The sequence below is a fragment of the Pectinophora gossypiella genome, chromosome 4 (assembly GCF_024362695.1).
Source record: "Pectinophora gossypiella chromosome 4, ilPecGoss1.1, whole genome shotgun sequence".
Taxonomy (NCBI): domain Eukaryota; kingdom Metazoa; phylum Arthropoda; class Insecta; order Lepidoptera; family Gelechiidae; genus Pectinophora; species Pectinophora gossypiella.
In genome coordinates this window covers 6,151,988-6,178,451 of record NC_065407.1, presented here as the reverse complement: position 1 = coordinate 6,178,451, position 26,464 = coordinate 6,151,988, and the positions used below count along the sequence as shown (strand labels likewise).

The 26,464-nt window shown below is 38.6% G+C and overlaps 1 protein-coding gene across 2 annotated transcripts in view; it reads right to left on the bottom strand.

The window, feature by feature from the left end:
* LOC126366194 (zinc finger protein jing) overlaps window positions 1-26,464 on the bottom strand; it is a 136,209-nt gene that overhangs the window by 30,236 nt on the left and 79,509 nt on the right. The window contains exon 1 of one of the 2 annotated variants that reach the window (XM_050009188.1): window positions 9,719-9,936. The exons of the other annotated variant lie outside the window; for it this stretch is intronic. Within the exon in view, the coding sequence (XP_049865145.1) occupies window positions 9,719-9,738 (20 nt within the window). The 5' untranslated portion in view covers window positions 9,739-9,936. Of the gene's footprint in view, window positions 1-9,718; window positions 9,937-26,464 lie in introns of those variants that run through there. 2 annotated transcript variants of the gene reach the window in all.

The following is a 26,464-nucleotide window of genomic DNA, read 5'->3' as shown; positions in this document are numbered from 1 at the left end:
TCTTCGTTTAACTTTCTAATTTCATGAATAACAGACACATGCGTCTTTTAAGTTTGTTTTAGGGTATAAATAATGACCCATGTTATTACACCCAGGCACAACACATCTTCGACCTATTATTATTCTGATCAAAATATGTAGGTAGCAACATCATTCTATACCATATCTGATCCAATATCATCATCATCATCATCACCAGCCCATTACGTCCCCACTGCTGGGGCACGGGCCTTCCCTATGGATGGATAGGGAGATCGGGCCTTAAACCACCACGCGGGCCCAATGCGGATTGGTGGTTATTAACGACTGCTAATGCAGCCGGGACCAACGGCTTAACGTGCCTTCCGAAGCACGGAGGAGCTCGAGATGAAAACATTTTTTTTTTGTGGTCACTCATCCTATGACCGGCCTTTGCGAAAGTTGCTTAACTTCAACAATCGCAGACCGAGCGCGTTTACCGCTGCGCCACCGAGCTCCTCACCAAGATCCAATATCAATCAACAATTATTTTTATAATATATGTATATGTGTCTGCCATTACATCATTCTTAATAATAACGTACCCGAGTAAATATCAACGTTAAATTTGTACAACGCCATCTATATTGTTTTTGGGGAACATAGCCTGGAAAGTCCCTCAATGTAAGTATATCTCAAGTTATTGTATTGTAACAGCCTCCGTGGTCTAGTGGTTAGAGCGTAAGGCTCACGATCTGGAGGTCCGGGTTCGATTCCCGATGGGGACATTGTCGAAATCACTTTGTGAGACTGTCCTTTGTTTGGTAAGGACATCTCAGGCTTGAATCACCTGATTGTCCGAAAAAGTAAGATGATTCCGTGCTTCGGAGGGCACGTTAAGCCGTTGGTCCCGGCTAATAGCCGTAAAAACACCTCCACCAACCCGCATTGGAGCAGCGTGGTGGAGTATGCTCCATACCCCCTCCGGTTGATTGAGGGGAGGCCTGTGCCCAGCAGTGGGACGTATATAGGCTGTTTATGTTATGTATTGTATTGTAACTGTGTGAAGCGTACTTTTATATTTAAATACTTGAATGTTTCCTAGATATATTTTAGTGACGTTATAATGCGCGCATAGCAAGGACAGTGTTCCAAATATTAGATAGTCTGACCTACTGACATGTTTAAACTATCTGTCGTCTGGTGCAACTAGAGTTATATTTAGGTGTCACAATTGCATTCGCTGATTATATTTTCTACTATACATAATGGAATACATATTTTTGTAGAACGTTTAAGATATTTGGAGTCATACGAAACTTGGTTAGAAAATACTTCTGAACATTAATAGATCAGCTCATATATCAAAAGTACCTAAGTTATTTATACTTACGAACTTTACAAATATTCTTCAATATAAAACACAAAGATGCATTATAGTCCAATAAAATTGTTACAATTTCCCAATAAAATGGGCTAAGTATATCAATTGTCTCAATAATGCAGTATTCTCCTGTCTGGAGCGGATCGCTATGCACTGCGCGGGCGTCTTATTTTTAGCTGCGCAAGCGACGCACCGCGCCGAGGTGAATGGCCCTCTTATTTCGCCGCGATCGCATTACGAAAAGATGATTTTTAGGGTTCCTTAGCTGTACTAGAATTGGTCAACAATAATGTTCATTGTCAACAACTTTATATTCATTGGCATCTGCTTTGGTGGACCAAAGTTGATCCTAGAAACTGTTGAACTTAGAAAATACCTAGATTTAGTAAAGTTGGTTTTCTTGGTAGCGTATTCATTACTCTACTTCTGATACTGAGTCAAACTTTCTTATACCAAGTTTGTTATGTAAACCGAAACATTATGACACAGGTTTAAACCTAGGCATTTGTGATATCTACAGAACCCTTATCAATTATGTGACTAATTGTACTTGACCGTTTCTTAATGACATTTGGACGGGAAATCAGGCTCGGTAACATTTTTTTAAACGTTTTACATTTAGACGCGGGTTATGTGAATTCCTTTGTTAACATATCCGGGTCAGGTTGCTATGTATAAAAAAAATATGAATTTATATAATCTAAATCGACCAGGGTTGATGAGGCTCGTATTCCACCTCACAACCCACACGATAAGAAGATATAACATCAATCAATTTATTTATTTTTTATTTACTATTTCGACACCTTATATCTAGTGAAAACCACGTAAATCTCGATTTGTTTTAATTAATTTCTAGCCGAGTAAAATTGAGCCTGCAATATAGTATAATTATAGTATTTTAGCGATAGTGGGGATAAATGATTAATCATATTTTAGGACACAAACCAAAAATTTGTTGCACTACAAGTTATTTTTCTGCAAATCATTACGGTATGCATCATATTTAGAAGAATCGATGCATGCATGCATGATCGTAGCACCAGCAAATACAACTTATATTTTATTGTAGCATTGTTTAATATGAAATATAGTATAACAATATTTTATTGTCCAAACACGCGTTATATTGTTTACATTGCGAATACTAACAACAATTACCTACAACATAACGATTTCAATAAATCATATGAATGCAAATATTATATTTTATCCAAGCGGTTAATTCTAGTTGTTATGTTTTCCTTGTTATACTAGTATTCATAGCAACAGACCTTTTCTCTTTTGTGAACGAGTTCTTGACGCATTTTCTTTGAAAGACAATGCATGACAATATTCAATTGACGATAATATTGCTAGAAATATTATAATTTGTATCTAAAATAAAAGTCTACAACGACTTGTTGGCCATAGTTTTTCGTTTCCAATCAAACTTTATCTGTCTTTCATTTCAAAATTTCGAAATGTGAAAGTACTCGCGCCGTGTAGTGATAACCAACACACGTTGCGTACTATCGTACTAGTATACCTAGTAGTATTTTATAGTACAGCGAAGTGGAAATGTAGTGTAGTAGTAAATCAGAATTACACAGTTTGTGATAAGCCGGTTGCCAATCGGGAGCTGTTTTATTTCAACACGATAACACCGTGAAATCCCCGTGATAAACACACGACAAATAGGGCTAATCATAGATACCTCGATTCCTAAATAATCAATAGTATTTTGCTTACACTTGGAGACCTTTAATGTCATGACATTGTCTGCATGAATGCAGGTTTGACATAAATACATAAACTCACGCCTATTTCCCACCGGGGTAAGCAGAGACTATAGAATTCCATTGCAGGTTTGACATTGGATTAATTTCAACACCGATTCCATCGCTCCATAACTTCCTAGATAGAATTTGCAGTTGACGAAATAATACCAAAACCACACGGTTATACTACATAAGTTAAGTGAAAAATGTTACGAAGTATGTAAACGTGAAGCCTAAGCTTTCAAATAGAGACTGCACATTGTAATTCTATTCCGTACATAATTCCAAGACATTTTTAACAGCGAGTCACTGAAAGTTAATACCTTTTTAAAATCAGATAATTCCTAGGTAAACTACCTAGGACAAAGATAAATGATTAAATTGTAATTACTAAATATAGACAGATCTAAAGGTGACAAAAAACGTTTTCTTTTTTTTTCTATTTAACTTATTTATGAATGTTAATCAAGAAAAATGTAATAATAAGTGCGATATTTTGTCACATTTTTCTACGACGTCACAGGTTGCTTTTTCAAACAAATTAATTCCTTAGTAATTTCGTGTTTTGACGTTTAGTAAAACTGATTTGACTAGTTGGAAACTACCCTATTACAGACGCAAGACAGAATATCACGATATATGTGGCAGTTAGACAATAATAAACTAAAATGGCCTCAGAAGCTTCGTAAGATATACACACGATAAACTTATAAATTTTGTTGACCAAGTTAGGGATGTGCTTAAAAAATGTTTAGTACGGCCTACCTACTGTAATATAAACCAATGCGCTTGTATAATTCGATTGATAAATGTGGAGGAAGCAAAAGAAGTGGGTCAGGATCGAAGCAAACGGAATTACGAAGTCACATGAGATCTGCCGTTCCTGGGAATGTCCCCAAATTGAGAATGTTCCCGTTGTAAAAACTCTTTAACAGTAAGGGCACGCTGCTTTTCTTTCTCAAATTGTTCTTTGGTAATCACTGCTAACTGGTAGGTAATAGGCGTACGTTTATGTACCTATGTACGTACAATATTTCTTGAAAAGATAAGTATCAATTAATTTAAGAAAACAAAAGTCGTTATTATATTTATTTATACCTTCAATATGATGCTTATGTGGAATTTATTACGTTAATGATACAACAATATGATCTCTTTATAAACCTTTCCAATTTGTTGTGAAATGATTTTAAAGATGGATGCCAAAAAATCTGAGTTGTAATTAATTGACGAAATTGCTTTAACAATAAGGTATTTGAGGTTTTTAGGACGATGTAGTAACTAAGATTGAGAAGGCAATGTTAAGTCGTTTTGGACCCGTAGAGCGGATGAAGGATAATAGGATTACGAAGGCAGTATATAAAGCGAAGGGTGGTCGGCTGGCAGAGGAAGACCTAGGTAAAAGGACGTACATTGACCAAATTGGAGATGTCCTTAGAAAAGGTACAATTTACTCTGAACCGCGATGAATGTGGAGGAAGCAAAAGAAGTGTGTCAGGATCGAAACAAATGGAATTCAATAGTCTCTGCTTACTCCGATGGGAAATAGGCGTGAGTTTATGTGCATATGTATGTATGTAATAATGTCTTTATGAGTATTAACTGTGTATTCGTGATGGTAATAAATAATAAAACGTATTGTAAAAAACTGAACGTACTGAAACACATACATAAAGATAGAACTGTTATAAGTCATTTGGCGTGACTTTGCCCCATATGGCATTCACTACTTGGCCGGACAAATGGTGACGCGCTGATGGCTTTCACTTGTCATGCCTATATTTTCGAAGGGGAAGTACTGACTGAAATAACTAGCACTGACACCTCAAGCTATCTACATAAACGGCTAATACTTTTCGTATCAGCGTATTATTAACTTAGAATTAGTAAGTACATCTTTTTCTGAATTCCATGACATAACAGAAAATAATGTCTATCATAAATGTTATCAACTCTCTTCACTTAGTTCCATTATAGGTTTAATATTATAATAGCATTTCTTCTGGCCAAGCGATTCAGCAGTCTGCGTAGCAAAACGCAACGTTCAGCATTTTGTGCGGAAATTGAGCGCAAGAGACGAGATTGCTTTTAAATCGCGTTAGCCGCCCGATGCGCCGGCGATGCAGCCAGGCGACTGCACCTAATTGCCAAACAGAGTTTAGGTTACAGCTGTAATTTTGCGAGTCAGCAGACTAGAAATCGAAACTAAGGATAGATCCGACTAGAGTCGGATTTAGGCAACGCCGTTTAATTTGATATACTACTCATGGTGTTTTGAATTCCGTACCGTTTCTTGATAGATAAAGAGTTTTTTATTAATATACAAAGGCTTAGTAACATAAATTCCCTTCGGAACCGAAAAAGATAATGTGTAGGTACACATTAAGCTAAGGTTACCTTGCATCGATGATAAAATACAAGAATCTTTACTGCACACAAATGAAACTTATAACATAAATAATTACAAACAAATAATTGGCACAAGAGGCGACCTCATCACTGAGGAGGCAATTTTTTCCAGGCAACCTTTAGACATAGATCATAATCACATTAAACGACACCCAGCAAGCCAACCGAAATTATCGCATTGTAAATGTAATGAACCGGGAAGACAAAGATACATAAATAGTAAGTTAAACTTTAATACTTGTAAAAATAAGACAGCAGAATATAACACACAGCATAACAAGGAATTCAGTCGATGGTCGTAACTAAATGAATACTGGCATATTATATATAAACTAAATTGGCAAATCAAAATCAGAATTGGTTTGCAAGCGCCCCTAGGATCGTTGACAGTTCGTATTATAACAACACGCATATCGTAATCTACGGATAATTGCACTCCGATCGTATCATGTGACAGGTGATTGAAGTATACTCATTCGAGCGTGTGAAACGATGATCGCGCAACTTGATACGGAAGCTGACAGTTCAAACCATTGATTTTCGGAATCTAGTACACTACACCATGGAATCACTAAAATAGTCTTGCCTATCTAGTAATTACGACGTTTACACGAAGTACCCACTGTAAGGTTCTATATATCATACTTTAACATTTTATGCATTTCACTCTTTACAGTTGAAAGCTTTTGAAAGAAAGTGTAATATATACCTAAATACAGTTAAATTAGGTAATTTTTTGCACGAAATAACGATGAGTTCTATGGACAAAAGCTACTTACCAGATAATGAGAAGAATTATTAATATTACATATACATTTTAACTTAGACATAGAGGAAGCCGTACTTAAAGAAAGCAGAAACAAAATAAATTACCACGGAATGAAGACACCTCATCCGTTATTCATAAGGGCCTTTTATGAAAAACCTTTCATACAGATTCGTCGGTTAAGCACAAAAAGGAATCTACACAAACTATACAAAAACTATCTGTTCTTTGGGACCTCAGACAACAAACAAATAGCGGCAGAAATTAAAATGACAATAGTCAAAGCGTCAAGAACAATACAATATAATACATAAGTAATATTCTAGGTACTTACAAAAGGGATACCCATAAAAGTTTAATGGTTATAAAACGAGGAAAAAGAAACGTTCGTCTCAAGCGATAAAAGGTCGACAAAAACTTTCCCTTTTCAAGAAAAAAAAAACTACATTAAAAAAATATTCCCCATTATGATGGTGGGTGTGCCGTAACAAAAAGTGACGGCAAGTACAAAATAATTGAAGCTTCTGAAGGTTAAATATATGTGATAGCTGTGTGAAGGTAAGTAAATAAAATTGGTTTTTAGAAGATAGAAGTGTTATCAATTCTAAAACTTGTCATGTTAAATACATTCATGACAAAGTAATTAGGGTTCAGGTTACAATCAGAACCATAAACTTATTTGAAAACTGATTTGACGAATATAAACACATCTAACTATAATGCGTACCCATCCATACTCATGTCATGCATGATCTAAAAACATCTGCGTGTACGCAGCGCAGTTTAGACACGTGGTGTTAATGAAAAAAAAAAAAGGTGAGACATCGATATGATCACCCTGAGTCATGCCGTAAGCGCCAGATGTTGCATAATTTATTTGATATACGAATATTGAATACAATTCACGTATGTAAAGCAAATAAGAATTTAAAACAAATAGAGCCGATAACGTAATAATTGCTTGCAGAGGCAATAAAAAGAAAAACAAATAATAATAACTTAATATTGGCAATTGGTTAAAAAATTATAAAGCCAATGTTGTTACTAAAGAAGTTGTAAACCAAATAGTCGAGTAGGAAACTTGAGAAGCCGTAGGACAAATAAAGTTAAAAGCTACAGCGCAGCATGAAATAGGAACTGCTGACTGCCACACCTATTAAGTAGGTACAAATGAAGTGTTAGAAATTACTTGGAAGCGTTGAAGTTCGCTTGACACGTAATGACTCACAACCATTGGCATTAATGTGGCTGCGCTGGCTTCATCAGGAATTCTGACTACTTCCCTACAAAAGAAATCGTTTCTGCAAAATTTTATTAAATTAACAAAGCCTAGAGATAACAAAACAAATATCTAGATAAATAAAATATCAACATTATTTATATTCTAGTTCGAAGTAATTTAATTTATAGTTGACAACGCAATCCTGGTGCTGTAAGCTATAAATTCAGTTGTTAGAAACATTAGTCAAAGTAGATGACATTGTTAAAGTCTAATCAAGTCCATGTCAGTACTGGTAAGGAATTAGATAAATAATTCACTAGATATACGAACAGGAAGACTAGGCTCAAGGTGCTAGTCACACCTGCCTTTTCTTTATGTAGTTGCAACTAACGAGAAAGGAATTACGTTCTAATGCTCACCCGTTGTTGGTACCTAGTCGTTTTTCAAGTCATAGCCATTTAATGACAGCCGTTGCAAAGTTCAATCATTTTAAATAAGCACAAACGTGTGATATTAATATTAATCAAGCTGTTATGTATGTTGTAGTCATCTAAGAACGAAATTATTGATTATATCAAGCTAGTCATACTGAATGAAAACTGCAGTTCACATCCAAAACCCAAAAGGAAAAATCAAGACGCACCGTAACAAGTAATAAACTTTTGCGGCAGTCAATATACCTAAGTTTCTACAAATATTGGTTCTATTTAATGGTTCGAATGTTATATTTCAGGAAATATCAGAAATGAAATTGGCAGCACTAATTACTGTTAATGGTAAAGCAATTATTCCATTACACAAGTTATTCGTTGCAAAATAACGTAATACGTTAGTTAATTTGGATCATAAAATATTTATAACGATATTGACAATTTCGTTTTTTGATAATTTGTAACGTAATTATCAGTAGAATAAAGAAGAATATTTACTATTAATGTTTTTGCATCTAAATATTTGCGGTAGTTGGTTAGGTATGCGGTGACCAAACTAAATGCATATTTTTAGTTAACAACTTTTCGGAATTAAATGATTGCGTGCTATAAGTTGATGTCTTTATAATTGTTCTAACGAAGGCACAGTTTATATATGTTGTTGCAACAAGCCTAACAAGTTTTTCATTTACGTACAATAGATATTAGCTAACAATTTTCAAGGAAGTTAGGATTAATAATGATAAGGACTTCCTCTATTACTGACGTTGTGGAAATAGAAACCTGACGGGGTTTCCAGAAGGTTATTCACATAAAATAAATGACGTGTATGTTGGTTGTTGGAAAACATTTAATTAAATCTGTCGTAAATATCATTCATATTGACGCGTAATAATTACTACAAACGGGTAAAACTGAATCGGTGAGTAACATTAAATACGTCAACGTAACTTTGGAATACAAAACAATTATACTTGTTCCGATCGTTTGGCTTATCTTAGCAAGGCATGGGTTTAATAAAAGCAATTTTTTATAAAAAAAAATACAATAACTTTCATCAAATTATTTAAGCACACTTTTGTCAGCAAGTACCTATATTGTTGGACGTTGAAAATGTTCTTTCTTTAAATTTCCGAGTTACTTTATTCGTAACGTTAACGAGTTTATAGTTTTTGATTAGCAACCAGTAATAAACTTTCTCATACTGATAGTAAATCTCAATAAAGTAGGATCAACCATAGAGCCACAAATGTTGGTTATAAATATGTTACGTTGGAAATGCAACGGGAATTAATATTTATTACAGCACCGTGTGCGCACGAGTTGATTAGTAGACGAATTGCGTGACTCATATCGGTTTCAGCCGCATTGACATGTCAATTTACAATTCAGATAAAAATTATGAGATTGCCAACGGTATCGTGAAGTCACACTGGTTACAAAAGTTACGTCTTAAGTTAAAGTTTGTAAGTTGCAAATTTCAGTTTTATTATTATTTAACAGCTTTTTATTTTATTCTCCCCTAAACCGTAGATTAAAAAAAAACAGCGTTACAGAATCCCTAAGCACAAGGGCGACATCCATTGTTAGATTTCCACAAAAACACCATCTTTCCATGGGAGTTGCATTTTTTGTTGTACTCGTAAAAAGCTTCGGCGTGGCTTACCGACGAGTACCGAGTGCCGAACACGAGCACTCATGGCGAGATAGGCCTACTACACTGGACCGGGTCCTCCGTGACGCGTTCCCACATGCATGCACGGTTTGGGCCGAGGTCGGGATAATCACCTCGGTCGGTGGCGTAACATAACTTCTCATCGCCCGGCGGCTCGGTCAGCTCCTCACCGCGGTTAGCGCACTGCACATCCTCATGGTGTCACACAATACACGCACACACTGTATGTTGCACTGGCACTGATCGTGAAAACTGGCACTGATTGTCGCGACAGACGGGCGGCGCGCGCCAGCAGCGGCGATGCATTGGCGGCAGTGCGCGCTCCCGTCCGCGCAACAGCTGACGGGAGGCGCAGTCCCCGCGCCCCGGCGCGCGCAGCCGGTGCGTGCGCCCCGCTCCCCGCGCCGCCATCGCCGCGTTCCCCCTCTAATCCATTATTTACGGACGGCCGACCGGTTCCAGGCGCGTTCGTTCTGCCCGCCGCTCCACGACGATCGTTCAAATTTAATGCCCTTCCTATGTCCGGCCTCTAATGCGATAAGATTACGGTCGACGAGCTTTGGGACTCGCTGCTCTGGTCTCGACTTCGACGATCACTGACTCCTACAGAAATATATTTATCGGTACGAATGTGTTGTTATTGGAAGGTGTAAATCGAGAGGCGAAACCATCAGGACCTCGTTAAGAGCGAACCGATGACTTGATTGATATGACAGGAGGGCAGGATAATGAACCCGAGGCAGACGTCGACTGGCACTGAAAGCACTAAAACGCCTATAACTCTGTGAAATATTCTGTTGTAAGCCACAATACAGTCTTAAAGCAGTAAATCAAAGTGCCAGCCGTAAAAATGTTATAAAAATAGAATTGGAAAAGACACGGCAGATTCTCGTCAGGTATTCAGCAGCACGATGGTGGTTCCACGGAGACGACTTAGACTTTGATTAAATAACATAATCCACTAAATATGGAGAAGCATATAAAACTTTCACAGTTGACTCTCTCAGGCTGTTATCTCGGCATTTATCTCATTTCCGTGAAACAACTTAAAAGTTGTGTTCTTTATCTTCATTCTGGGAATATTCGTAATCGCGGATTTATCAGACACTTCAGCGACTATCGCATTAAACCTGTTCAGAGTACTTCACGAGCATGAGTTACCATATTCCCACGTAGTGCATCATCAATCCTCGCGATAGGCGGCGGGCTGCTCGGATATTAGTGTCCAGCCAGCCTCACCTTGGAACAGTAAATCATATTACACCATCAATAAAACCTGCTGGATTAAGAAGACAAATTTCTTCACAGTATCTCTGAATGATGGCTACATCACTGATTACATGATAGGCCATCTTTAAACCTGTCTCCTGGTAAGGACATGAAAATCTGGAAATCATTTGTCTTTCATACGTAAGTCGCGTATCTTTGTTGTACCATTTTGTCGTAGGTATCTATTTTATGATTATCGCAGCTGCATAGCGATTTTAATGCATTAAAGTCTCGCTGTGAAGGTAATAAAACGACGTGGGGGATCATAAACTTAGAGTCCGGTAATTAGAACAAGTCCCGAAATGATTATAAATATATAAGACCACCACGTCGACTCGTCTTCGTTTGTTATTCTTTCTAAGTCTAAGCAGATTAACTTCAGGGCGATTTAATGGGGATAAGGGACATTAGATACTGTAAAAAGTACACGAGGAGCGTATAGCTTGGATGGGGGTCTGGCGCTGCCGGAGGGTTCGCTGCAGTGTTTCATTACAGAGTTCCCGGTAATATTAGAGCCGGGCGACTGGCTCTACCTACTCCGAGATCCACTTTCGGCGGACAGCCATAGAAATCACGTAGTTCGCGGAACTTTGTTACCTGTGGTGCGGCCGCGGCGCAGCGCGCCAAGGTGAACGCTCGGGCCAAGGACGCCGCGGGCACGCGGGGGGTCAGCCCCACCCCCCGCCTCCCCCTACCCACAGTAAAAACGCTCCGAACCTTCGAAGACGGGCGGTGCAACCCAGCAAAAAAGGGCCCGACGGAACAAATAGAAAACGCTCGGTTCAAAAAAAGAACACAAATAACAGGGGTCTCGAATAACAGAACTAGTTAGGTCGTTTTGTGTTGAATGTCGAAATGATGTTCAGTTCGCATGTCACCTGCGCCTACGCAGACGGGTCACGCACCGAGAACGCGCTTGGTTATATGATGTAATAGGCGAACGATAAAAAATGGCTAACGGAAGAGGTGCGGAACCGGCCACCGAGAACGGACCACTAATCACCTGGCACGATGGCTATTTAATACTGCGCTGGCGTGGTCGCGAGCTATGATTACTATCTTAATATTCTGGAGATGACTGTCTCCGCTTCAATTATTCATGTCTTTTTATTTTTTTGTGTACAGTAAACGACTAGAAGCTGATACAATGCAGAATAATTCTGTTGCTTCCTATCGTCGCTGCTCCGACCGGTTTAGATGCGCATGGCGCATAATAGCTTCCCCATCAGAAAAAAACTTGCTCAGGCACAACTGCACAAGAACTTCTCGGGGAGTTTTAACGAGTACCATTAAGCATAGTATCTATGGTTTTTACATTTTATTATCTCTTAGCATGAAAGTTCGTGTTTAACAAAGTTTAATAAAGTTATTAAAACATTGTTTTATTTTTGACTAATAATAAGTACATAATGTAGCATAGTTTGAATTTTTTCTAGAAGATAACTGACTCTTTAATGTGCTTATTCGACCACTCTGGCCTACGTTACATCACCGTTCGTAAATAGAATCTCCAGGAGCCACGTACTTGCGTACAGCGCGTGCAGGGAGGCGTAACTCTCTTTGCTCTTCTAACATAATGACCACTGGATAAGTGAGAAAGGGACGAAGCAGTGTTACAGTTAAGCAGGAACTCTATTTATATGCAAATATAGCCCCGGAGTCGACACCTGTTTGCGTATTCTCATCGCTCGCCGCGTCGCTTTGTGGAAACACTGTCTCCTCTGTATCCTCCTAGATTACAAATACCATTTATTTTTACGCGTTTCATATTCAATTTCAAAAGATTGTAGCCCTTATCCTACCGTGGTACAGTTCCTGATTTAAACCTCATCAGCAAGATTATCTTTGGTACCAGTACCTGTACCTTTGCGCTTCCCTACTGCTTTTTTGTCCGCTTTGTCTTTTTATTTCAGGTTACTTTATGAGATTCATTAGGATAAATTAATTACACAAAGTACAATTCGTTGAAAAAAATCTCACGTACACGAGACGTGTCCTGCGGCTTTCATTTAATTCACTTCTGAATTTGCAAACACCTGCCAATCAAAATTTGATAAGTTGAGCTGATTTAAATTCTGGACATATGGCTCAGTATTGGGAGCTTTCGATAGCCGATCGGCTGAGCTTCGAATTAGAATAAAATATCCCTGCGAGGGCACATCGTGCTCATTTATCACGGGAGATTGCCTTACGTCGGGTGGAGCGATAAATTGGGCGTATTTGTCGCCGGGATTATCGGATCGGTCGGCACTGCATCTTTATTAAATCACTTTTGGATTACTAGCTTTTATTATTTAGCTTGCAATTTAAACTGTACACTGTATTCAGGACAAAATCTTATCTCGGACGGCAGTAATAGCAGCTGAGTATGAGTCAACTTTTGTTGTTCTAGTTAAAACGAGCAACTTCTCAGCCAGACGAATTAAATTTCCATTGTTGGCGTCTGTTTAATCTATTTCCCTGGCGGTTTCTGCTGTCACATCTTTCCATTACTGCCATATTTCCCCTCCTGGCGTATTAAAGAGAAGAGCTGGAGCTGCGGCCAGTCCATTTATCATCCTCGGCGGTGTCCTGAGTGCGTTCCTATGTAAGTCTGCGAGCAGATACGTCTCGTTTATTTTGTTTACATGTGTTCCTGCGTCTGTGGCTATGCTCACCAATCCATTTTGAGTGCTCCTGTCATTTATTCTCTGCTATTAGCGTGTTTTCGTTTCCTTTACTTTAGGTCTCAATGTTTTGACCGGCATTTTAAATTTTCATATTTGTCGTATGGTGTCATTTGCGTTGTCTTGTAATGATGTACATGTAACAACAATAGTTTACGTAAGTTACAAACTTCTTTGACTTGAACCGTACGCGTTGAGTAGTTATTAGAAATCGGTGCACGTGACCATCGCGACTGCAGCACCTGAGCCGCTATCCGTCACTTATCGCGCGGAACAATCGGCGTCGCATGCGCAAGCGGGGCGACGCCCGCGCCGTCCTTTCTCGCCCTTTTGGACGATGCTCTGCTCTGACATACTGTTCGATATTACAACGAGTATACTGTTCGAAAAATGTTTATTTATAAATAGTAGGATTTATAGGTAGAGATAAAATCGTAGCAGGAAATATGAATATCTTTACGTACGTATGATAGATAATGTTATGTCCATATCAAAATTTAAGGAACACCTTGAATTATGTATCTATAGATGCAGTCTGCGGTATTGTATATTTTTTATTTTTCAATTGTAGAACAAGCAACATCTAAAAATCCAGGAATTTGAGTGAGTAAGTACGATTTATTTATAGCTTCAATTTATTCCGATGCATCTACCTACCTATTAAACTGTTTTGGTATCACGTTTTAACAAGCCATTTTGCATTGTTATTTAGTGGTTAATTAATAGAGAGTATATATAGAATAAGTGAACTAAACTCATTACGATACGTTTAGGTTGGTTGGGGGAAGCTTTTAGTGCCGAAGTAGTTGGCGAGATATTAGTCCCGTGTGTCAGACCAGCAGTATGCAGTCGCAGAGGTAACGACCGCTGGTTTATGACACGTAATTACATTTTAGACCGGCAATTATCTGTGTTACAATGTTTTCCACTTTGATGCATTGGCCATGGTACCTTTCAAGTAAAAAACAAACTCATTAGGACCAAATTCCGACGGAACGCCCAAGAATTTGCAGCAACACCGATTTTAATTGAAGATTTCTGTAATGAAATCGAGCACTCGACGACGTTAATAGACGGGGATTAAATCTCTGTTAACTCGGCAGCGGAGTTGGAAGCACTTTTTGCTTCCGTTCGACCTGTAACGCAATAATAAAATCTTGCACTTTGATGTCGAGGGCCGCAGTGCGCGAGGGTGGAAAATCACCCGCGGCGTCTTGCACCGAGACGTCTCTGTGAATTTCAAAGTCAGTGGAGGGAGCGTCGCGACGGGAGGCGGCACTAAACTGGAGCGACGCCGCGCCTCGCTCTGACCTACTAACGCCGCCGCCGCTCGTCGCTCGCCGATCCACTCTTCATATCCCGTAAATATTTTGTTATGCGCTCCTCCCATACAATATTTATGGGCGAGGAACCTCCGTCGCGATTAGAATGCCGTTTCTTTGCAATATTGAGAGCGTTACTGGCTTATTTCGTCCTCGCCGTATGGATGTTTGCATATTTTAAGAGCCGAAGAGATGGGGGACAGCATCAGAAGGAATTCGTGAGAAGGTGGATTATTCGAGTGGTTCGTTTCGCGCTCCTTTGTGTCAGTGTTGCAAGACGTAATACACATAATGGGTTGTTGTATTGCAACGCGCACAACGCCGGTTCGCCCACACGCCGCGGTAATGTTAATTAAACCGTCATGCTGGACGCGGCGGCCACTGTTCCCTCGCTAGGTGAACTAAACGGCACAATTTTCACTTTTGATTAACATTTCATTGTTAAACAGGGGCATTATAAGCTCCAATGAAATAAGATGAAAACTGAAAGCGAGTGAAACAGGTTCTGTTTCGAACGAACTTATCATGGTTTATTATTGTAAACAAAGACTAAGTAAGTAGTTGGTTGTGCAAATAAGCTGTCCTTGTGCCGATAACGGAGTCACTTTCATCAATATGAGAATGAGTAGCGCGTAGCGTTTAGATTCTTCCGAGTAGACAAATAACCAAATTTACTAGTGCAAGAGAGCAGAGACAGGAAGGATGGCGTCGATCGGATGACGTAGCGGCGCGGCGGCGACAATCTTCCAATCAATCGGCCAGTGTCCGCTAGCACCCTGTTACTTGATATTAATGATGTCGCCACTCTATGGGACGTACAAACTTATCCCCAACGCACAAAGCTGCAACAGAAATCATTGGCCAACTTCCCGACATAATTGATTGACAAAAACAAGGACAGTGTCCAAATGAGAGCGGAATGAGTTGCCAACACTTCACCTCAAGACATTTTAACATCAGCGACAACAGGCAAAATTGGTCGTAAAAGCAAAGAGGTCGTAATTTTCAACTGTGAAAAACACTGCGATAAAGAAGCTGGGAGGACAGTTATGTCAGTTAATTGGGTTTAAAAGGTTTTAGCGTGTAATTAATGCGAAGTCGATGGGACTTGGACAGTATTTTGCGTGTCTTGGACATTATTTTCTCTCAAAATCGCCAAGTAAATCCGTTTCCAGGGATATTCAGATGGAAGTTTCAATATTTATGCGACGTTATGCAGATTGAGAACTGTTTACATTCGGGTGCCGAATAAATGAAAGTGGGTTAACTGTGCCGGTGTTAAATTAAATATTTTATTACATCATTGTGCTTGGAGGAAATATCGAACTTTAAAATACGACTGATTGTATGCAAAGAAACACAAACGCACTTACAGAAGCCGCTTTATTTTCTCGTTATGTCAGAATTATGCCACACGGTTTCAAAGAAACACAGACAGAACCAGCTCTCACCCATAACACAATTTGAAAAAAGTTTACAGTACATGCATAAACCTCATTCGTCTAATGGCATTTTAGTGTAAAACCACTGTTAATTTTGAACTCTCTTGTCTTCCTACTTCAGTTCTTCAAAAAAACATTGATGCATGCACACATTCATGTTCATTAGAGTCATTATATATACATCTACCTGTAACACATTTATCTCTTAATATCTCTTATACCAAACAGATAGATAGCACACCATATCATTGACAAAATGCGGCGACATTACTAGACAAAACAAACATTCAGTGTAATTACCACTAACGAGACGGAGCGGGCGAATTTTAATTCTGGTAAATGTAAAATGGTGGAATTTGGACAAAGAATAAATTTGGGAGGATTCAACTCGGATAAGAGGCGACAAAAACGAGGTGATGTCAACCCATCCCTTTGCCGAGGGGTGGATAAGTAAATGGATTTTGAGAACAAGTTCGTTTTAGACGTACAATATTTATGCCGTCGTAATAAAACTCTTGAAATTTTGTGTGCTCGCGGCTTCTTCGTAACTCTGATATGCCATGTTGCGACTTTCACATGAGTATTTCAATTCATATTCGAAATATGAATTTCAGATCACAATAGTCCATATATAATGGTAAACAAAGTTTACGGAACGGTTAAAATAAAGGTGCCCTTGGAAACTGAATCACCCTTACGACTACAAAAGAAATAAGTACTCTCTCAGGCTACTCAGTTGATGGTAGGGCTGGCAGAGGAAGACCGAGAAGGACTTATGATGACCAAATTGGAGATGTCCTTAGAAAAGGTTCAATACGATCTACTCTGAACCGGCGTGCGTGTATGAAGCGATTGATGAATGTGGAGGAAGCAAGAGAAGTGTGTCAGGATCGAAGCAAATGGAATTCTATAGTCTCTGCTTACCCCGGTGGGAAATAGGCGTGAGTTTATGTATGTATGTATGTACTCTCTCAGGGTTAGTTAGAGGGTATGTTGCAGAATGTACGGCATTGTCTAAATAAGTATTTTTATCAAAAACATGAACATCAATATGATGAGAAAGGCCTTTTAACAATTTTGTACTCAGACTTATAGTTATTGGTATCGTCATGATGTTTTCACACAAAAAATGATAGACTTTTTAATGGCACGGTTATTAAATAAATAGTAATAACAGCTGCATAGACATTTGCCTTTAAAATTAATCTAAAAACTTTCTGTTTACACTACCATACAAACACAATACAACTCAGCCGATATTCAAATCCGTGCCGAACCTTCTCATCAAGACGCGTCTAACTGTAATCGCGTGTACTCATCTGAGCGTACGTATGTATGTATGGATGAATATGTGTATGTATGGATATGTATGTATGTACGGGTATGCATGACGCGGCGGGACCGCCAAAGCGGGTGTACGCCGGAAGTATTCTCTGTTGCCCTGTTTATAAACCACAACACATGAAGCGGTGTAGAAACAATGATAAGTATTAATATTTTATCATTTATCTTTCAATCTTACGTCATGAATTGACTCATGATCTTGTGCTAAGGGGCATATACATTTAAAGTTAATATTTTAAAGCATTTACAATTCATATCATTTTCTTTTGTAAGTTAATAATTGACCAATATGGTAACCTACTGTTTGATACAACAGACCAATAATCTAATTCTACCTTTATTTTAGTATTATGTTTAAAGGAAAATTAGGAGCAAGTAAGCAAGGTTAAAATGGAAAACTGTCTTCCTATATCATAGTACGTAATATCTCCTGGATCGTTAATTTTATTGACTCCGTCCTGGGTTTATTTAATTACTTTTGCCTCCCATCGTTAAAGGCTGTCTGGGGGTAAAGTGACTCCTATAGGGGCATAGGTAATTAGATAGGTAAGAGCATAGGTAACTATAGCTAACCTATTTACCTATCTGCTCGCTTCTTACTTTGTTGTCGCTTCTCTCTCTCTTGACCAAGGTGAACCTAATGAGGGACGTTCCAGGCTACGTTATTAAAAAAAATAGGGGGGCGGGGGGGGGGGGGGGGGGGGTGTTTCAGATTTAACGTGAGAATTACTTTTTTTCTCATTACTCGGGCACACAATTATTACAAAATAAAAATGTAATGGCAGAAGCATATATTATTATTATTATTAAAAATAAGTACAGTACTTAATACATTTTTTTTACAATATATTGTTGCTTGATATTTGGATTACATTATGTACAGAATTATGCTACCTATAGTGCTTCTCTTCAAAAAGGGTCGTCATTTTTACCAAAAAACAAAGATAAAAGATGCATATGTCTGTTATCCATGAAATTAAACGAAGGAAAATCATGTACATGTATATTGTTTTTGAAGAACGTAGCCTAGAAAGGCTCTACATTACTAAATATTGATGGTTACTAACGCAGCGCACGTTCGGTCTAACCTGCTTATTGGCTATTTTCCTATACGCGATGGGCTGGTCACCTGCATTACACAGTGTATCAAACCTTACTTCGTCTTGACTTTGACCTCGGTTTATATGCAACACCTGCTGAATTTGACGTTTTGTATTAACGCTATGAGAACGCTATTGATGAAACCATAAACTAGCAAATAAACGTGTCATTTTTTGGTACCTGGCACATTTGCAAACTTGTTTCTCCCGCACTATGGATGTTACCTATGTAAAACATCAAAAGTAAAAGTAAGCAGCTGCAGACCACGACATCATTAAACGAAACTCGCAATAAATTGTAAAGGAAATAATTGAAAATTCTGTACTATTACAACAACATGAACACTGTTCACATGTTAAAAGGCAACATAAATTATTTCGAATAAAGTGCAGACTTTAAGGCTAGCTTTAAGCCGGTACGCTCTTTCAGCGAGCCATTTGGATAATCCAACTAAATCCCGTTATAGGAAGTGCTATAAAGTCTCGAATATCGTTAGCATGTCGTCGAGAGACGATTGCAACAGATAACCTATTACACAAATTCATGTCTGTTGTCTCTATCGGGAGGAATAGAACTAAAGTTAGAAATATTTCAGAAGTTTCGCGTGTATATTCGTGCTTCGGGATCGGATAGTGTAATAGCTCATCAGTGTCCGGGACTACGATTTCTCCATACGTTTTATATCTACACACGATGCATCGGGCTGGATTGGGCAGTGTAATGATACCTCATTACCTCATTACATCATACGCCCTTTAGCCGTACATACCTGACTTCCACGACACTCCCGTGTCGTCCCAGTTATTCTCAGAGTAGATGCATTACCTATGTGAGAAACCTAGAGTTACATTATCGCTTAGAATGTTGAATTATAAATATGGAAACCTGCTTCCATTGGTTTAATATACGTATAAAGTGAGTGGCTGATGTAGGTAAAATCGTGAAGAGGTTTCGAAGTTTCTAACCTCGCAGAATTTGCAGTTAAAGGAAATATCGGATGTTGTATTCATTGAAGACGAATTACTTATTAGACCAACCACAACCCCCTTCCTATCCTATTAATACCCCAATAAGGAATACACTCGTGAGCTTATGTTATGTAACTTATTTAGATAACTAATTAAATGTCGCATGAGCACCAGTTCAGCCCATTGATTAACAATATGTTCAGCCAGTCAAACCCTATTGCTGGAAAGCTTTGAGTTTACTTATTTCTATGTTCTTCACGATATTGTGAATCTCAGACCCTATCTGAGGTCACGTATACTTATAAACTTAAGTCTTAAAGCTCTCTGGAAAAAAAAATAAGATACATTCATCCCAGGCCGGACATCTCAATTATTCACCCGTTTCCGGTCCCACTTTATGAACATGCGTACGTTCAAAATTCTTCGCAATGTTTATGCAAAATCGACATTTAAAGTACAATAAAAATTATGAACCAATTTGAATATTATGTAAGAGTGGATTTCCATTTTTATAACGTCGAAGGGTTACTTTTTGTTGGTCGACTGGGTCGACTTGATAAATATTTAAAAATACAGGACGCGAGGGGCGAGGTAATTCAATTCGTAGAGTAGAATTACCTATTGACATATCCATTAGGTATTCGAGTCCGGGTTACGTGCAATATTCAGAGATGCTATTTTAACAACTTTATTTTATTGAAACTGTGTACTTAAGTAATAATAAATTACTTAGACAGAAGATTAGAAATACAATAAGCTAAATATACAGAAACCTCTTCTGTCTTCAAATCTGCCAGTATCTCCTTCCGTTCTAAAGGTAACGAATTAGGTAATTCCAGGTAAAAAGTTGTATGAATAAAACATTTTATCCTTACAACTTTACGTCTTTTACGAAAAAAGCCAAAATTTTAAGTCCCAACATCTGGGGATCGGCTTAAGGGTTCTTAAAACTTTTTTTCCAATGCGAATGTACTCGTAAGGTACGAATTACGAATTCACGCTTCAAATATCCGCTTCCTTTGAATGTTGTGTATGTATATGTAGTTGCTTGTGTGTATGTAGGTATGGTTGTTTGTAACCGCTGTTACAACCTTATTCTAGGGAAGGGGACAGGTTCAATCGGGGTCACACGATAGATATCCATGTTAACTTGGTATAGTACAGATTACGTAGTTATGTACGTTAAATCACGCTTAAGTGAGTTAATATGCATGTCTATTAGAGAGGAAGTGTTTATATGTACAACGGCGATTAATAACCAGATTTAAAAGTATGATAGATTCTTCTTAACAATAATGACATGAAAAGTCTATTCAATATTTTCTAGGTATTTTTTACTTTTGACTATACAAGTAAAGATAATTCGAATTATCTATATGATTTGCAGCTATTGCTTTTATGGCTTCATGTACGCTAATTAGATTTATAAAACATTTTTTTTTTATTACCAGGTGCAGGACAATGACCCAATGCAATGACATAGGTATTTAAAGCACACAATGATGCGTAACCCCCCAAACGCAGTATTTGTATACAATATGCGTACCGGCACCGCTACGGAAGCCTTTTTTTAAACATACCTATTATTTTTCTAACACCGGTGTTTTAAGTACAAGCTTTGAATAATAAATACCATACCAATTTGAGTAATAATATATGTTAGGGAAGATGTATCCCTGTTGTAGAGTTGTAGGGCCCGGGTCACGTCCTATCTAACAGGTTAATTATAAACCACCACCTCATTAGCTGGTAACGGGTTAGCTACTCATTCACCAACTAGTTAGTAGAACAATGAGGTTACTGTTCAGTTTTGATACCTCTTGGTTACTTGGTGGACATGGGTGGGTCATAACACCCCCCCCCCCCCCCCAGCGACAAGTTTGGTCATGGGTGGCCACTGAAACGTTATCAAATTCTCTACGGAGATAGGTTGTCCGCGACCTAGTAACCCCCCCCTGACATAAAAGCTGGATCCGCCCCTGCTGGTGGAAAATGCTGTAGTCGCCCTTTATACTCTTATGTTATTTGTTTTGTGCCATAACACACATTCTTAACACTCTATATACGCATAACACCCTGGACACTTCATGCAAAAAACCTTGTTTTACACAGACATTACACATTGACGTTATCGTACACGCATCTGTGTGTGTGATGTCTGACGCTCATACGATTGAAGACTAAATCAAGACCGAGGGAGTGAGGTAAACCTAGCTCGGCCCCAGGTGGGGAGCGGAGAGTCTTCGTTCTATAGTCATACTCATTTATTGATAATAATAATTACACGTAGTGTTATTCCTTATTTTATGCCATTAGTGTACTTGATTTGATTTATCGTTGAACACCAATACCTATCATTGATAATTACGTCAATAATATACACACTCGAACTGCCGCGCCTCAATCAACCGGAGGGGCTATGGAGCATAGGATAATTCATCACCATTAAATTAAGAGCCACGCTCTTGTCGGTGTAGCATTCTCAATTCTTGTCTATCAAAGGCCAATTCTTTCACTTCCATATAAGACACGACGTTCAACTTCTCTTTAATCTATTCCATGTAAGCTCTTCTTGGTCTTCCCCTTCCTCTCTTTCCTTGCAGCTTCCTTTCTATGACGTTTTTAATAAATTCGTCGTGTCTTTATTGAGTGTCCAATCATCTTGCCTCTTCTGTCGTCAATAACTCTCAATATTTGCCTCTTTTCCCTTACTCTTACTAGCACTTCCTCATTAGTAACCCGTTCTGTCCAACTTATTCTTTCAGTCCTCCTGCAACACTACATTTGCCTCGCCTCAAGTCTCTCCTTGTCTTTCTGTGTCAGTATCGAAGTTTCACATCTATAGAGGGCTACTCCATATGAAAGTTTTGATGCATCGTTTTCTGATTGCTTTGACTATCTTAGCCTTGAATATGCACCCCTATACGATAATAAAATGATTTTGAATGAAATACTGTGGCTGAACACCCATCGCTACAGGCATTAGATCATCGACATAAATCTATGTATTACAGAGATACCGTTTAACTCTTAAATATGACGAGTACTTACATAATTCCTTAAAGCCAATGAGGCCATTAGCATAATGTATGCTGTCTATCCGTTAGACCCTGAAAGCAACCGGTCAGGTAACCTGAGCACTCGTGGTCTGGTCACGGGTTCGACAGTTCCCACGGGTCTTGCGTACGCGCAGCGCATCGTACATACCTGTGGACAAGATTGAAACTTGGTTAGATTATTCTATAGACTTCACATAAATTATATACACAATCAAATCAAATATACTTTATTGCACACAAAAATTTATAAAACTTTTAGGAACAGTACAATTGGGCGGTCTTATAGCAATGAAGCAAAGTCTTCCAGATTTCACAATCGGATGCCCGTAGACCCATAATGCAGCCAATTTTGATATAGAATCCTAAGATGGATATATTAAATGAACCGTATGACGACAGATGTACTGTCAAGCATCTATTATAATGGTTCAACATGTTAAGAGACACAATCCCTCAGTATACCATATGGTAATTTTTTTGAGGTGATTTATTTTAGGCCGGACAAATGGGGAGCGCTGATGTGGGATTTTGTACCATGTGAGAACCGTCAGCGAAATGCTCAGGAAGATAACATGTTCAATGATTTTTATTCGCCCCCAGTCCAACATACCCCGGACGCTCTCATTCTTACGGAGTGCTGCGTGACGCATAAGTGCGAGCGAAACAGCGAAACTCTCCTCCTTACTCCTTAGCGCCTTGAATGGCCGTGACCACGATCCTCAGATATGAGGGACCGACCCAAGAGAGAGTATGCCCACATAGAAGAGATTTTGCAATGAAATTAAATATTTACGCGTTGTTTTATTATGCAGTATAGTATATAGCTGTGTGGCGTATTTGTCATCAAACACTGGGCTGCGTCGTATTACGACACAATTACGACATGACACCACGTTCTAGCGTTATGACTTCATAAAGACATTCTTCACTTGTAATAGCTTCAGCGAACTTGTTCATTTGTTAACTTTAAAGTGTAGTTATGTGTTATGAATAATCCTGAATTGTTTTTAACTGGACATCATCTTTCAAGTCGCATCTTCCTAAATTAATATATAACCCACATTCCCGAGAAATGCGTTTCAGGGGTTACCTAAACTGTGATGAGCTGGTTTTGGGTGGTCAGGCTTGGAAGGTCAGACAGGCAGTCGCTTCTATAAAAACCTGGACCTGTCAAATCTTCAGACTAGTTAAGCGGACCCTGTGAAAACCGGGATAATGCTAGAGAGACAACGATGAAATATAATATAGTTACGAGAGAAACAGTGACAGCTCAAACACCAATACTTTTCGATTTCTGTGACATGTAGGTATGATAAGCCGTAAAGTATGCGCTAAAGATTATTTTAGTCCAAGAAAATGGTTGTAACTTCATGATATATTTCTGCCGAGACTCATATTATTTTTCCCTCAATTCTACGTAGAAATATGGTGAAGTTTATGCAAAGCTTTGTCAGTCGATAAGGCAATATAGAAAGCTCAGCATTCTTCGAAGCTTGCTAATGCTCTGCGCTTCCTACCCCACATATCTGTCAGAGTTAGCCACATCAAAAGCCCCGTTAGTAGGGGCCATACAACCGGCGAACTGATGCTATTAAGCTAATAAGCCGTAATCGTAAATTCGAGTTGAAAATTGAAATATAGTTATTTATAAAAATATATATATGTAGTAAAGGATTGTTTTTATTTTTATAACACTCATCCACATTTCGCATGGACAAGATGAGGTCCCGGTGGTGTAATGGTTAACACGCTCGTCCCGGATTGACAAGAGCTGGGGGTTTAAGTCCCGTCCGAGTCAGACATTTCTATTTAATTTTCACTTTATGTATTTGACATTGTCGAAATCACTTTGTGAGACTGTCCTTTGTTTGGTAAGGACTTTTCAGGCTTGAATCACCTGATTGTTCGAAAAAGTAAGATGATTCCGTGCTTCGGAGGGCACGTTAAGCCGTTGGTCCCGGCTATTAGCCGTAAAAAAACCTCCACCAACCCGCAGTGGAGCAGCATGGTGGAGTATGATCCATACCCCCTCCAGTTGATTGAGGGGAGGCCTGTGCCCAGCAGTGGGACGTATATAGGCAGTTTATGTATGTTATATGTATGTATTTAGTTGGTACTCCTTTAAGTATTCTTGCACCTGACGGTATATTATATATAGTATATTCTAGAATCTGTATTATTACCGTAACTTTACAGACCCGCATTGATTGTATGAGTAATGGAGAATACTGCAAGTCAATTTATAAAACTTCGTTTACTCAACAGGCATAGGCCATGTTACTGGTAACATTTGATACATAGTCAACTCAACTCGTAGTAGCGAGTTTGACATTGAAGTTAAATATTACATTCGTAAACATCACCAGGCGAAATATATTGCCGGTAAAGTTCCAGTGTGGGCCGGGTATTGGTTAGCTAACACAGATTTGTGGCAAATGGGAACTATATAGGGGCTATAAGTCACAAATGTTAGTGGACCTAGTGCGTGGATGGTTAGTCTCGCCTGCCATATAAATAAGTCGGAGTTAAATAACAGGACATGGGATGGAGGTTGAGTATTGGCACTGTATTTGTTTTTTTATTAGGGTTCCGTATTGGGACTCTGACGTCTGACTAAGTAGTTTTGTCTATTCTGACCAGTGTCGGACTTGCCCGCAGTAAAAAGGCGCAAAACTTATGTAAAAATTCAAATTCAAAAATATCTTTATATTCAATTTTTACATAACGAACGTCTCATCCGCCTAAAACTACTGCAGCTTCTCACAGCCTGTATAGCCGGGGAAAAGAAGCTGCAAGAAAAACCTCTGCACAGGGCCCTAGACATTCTTTAAAAAAATAATAGTAAAAAGCGTTATTACGTAACCTTTAGGCAGATAGACCAGAGTTCAATAAAGAAGAATTTGAAAAAGAAAAAACAGCCAGTGTTCTTACTATTAAAGAGATTTTACAACGGGAACATTCCCACTTTGGGAACATTGCAGGACCGGCACATCACTGATCCTGACTATAATTAAGGTACATTTTGTATCTTCCCACCAAATAGTTCGGCGCTAGAATATAGCTACTCTTCTCACTCAATAAAACTTACTAAACTTAGCAATTTAGTGGGTCGCCTTTGCGACGTCTTAGCTCTATGCCACTAAAATGTTTATTGGAGAGATCGTTTGTTCTTATTCTTTTTTGAAATAATTCGCATACTTCTGTCCTAAATATGGCAAAGCATTACATAATAATAAAAACTCGCGTATTTCCTAGCTGTACTACTATAGTACGGCAGGAAGCGAGGCGCGTAGGCGGACGTTTAACACGGGCGAGGAAACGCCGTGTCCGGTGCTCCGGACTACGGGCTTGTTGGATTTGCCGCTAAGCTCTGTTATGCGCAGGAACATGCTATAACGTATTCCTAGCGGCTTATAGTTTCTTTTAAGCCGTGTATGAGTAATAGTTGTACTTCAAAAGATACGGCAATTTTGTGGGATGTTACGGTGTGTAAAGATGAGTTTATTCTTAGACACTATAAAAGCAGGTTTTTCGTCAGAATATTCTGTTTCTTCTCAGATATTATAGAAAGAAGAAGTTACGTGCATATTTGACGAAAACTGCAAATTGAATGCATACACACCCTCTATCGGCATTGTTTGCTTTAAAAATAGACGCATTCGCATGGGAACTGAAAATGGTAGGTTTT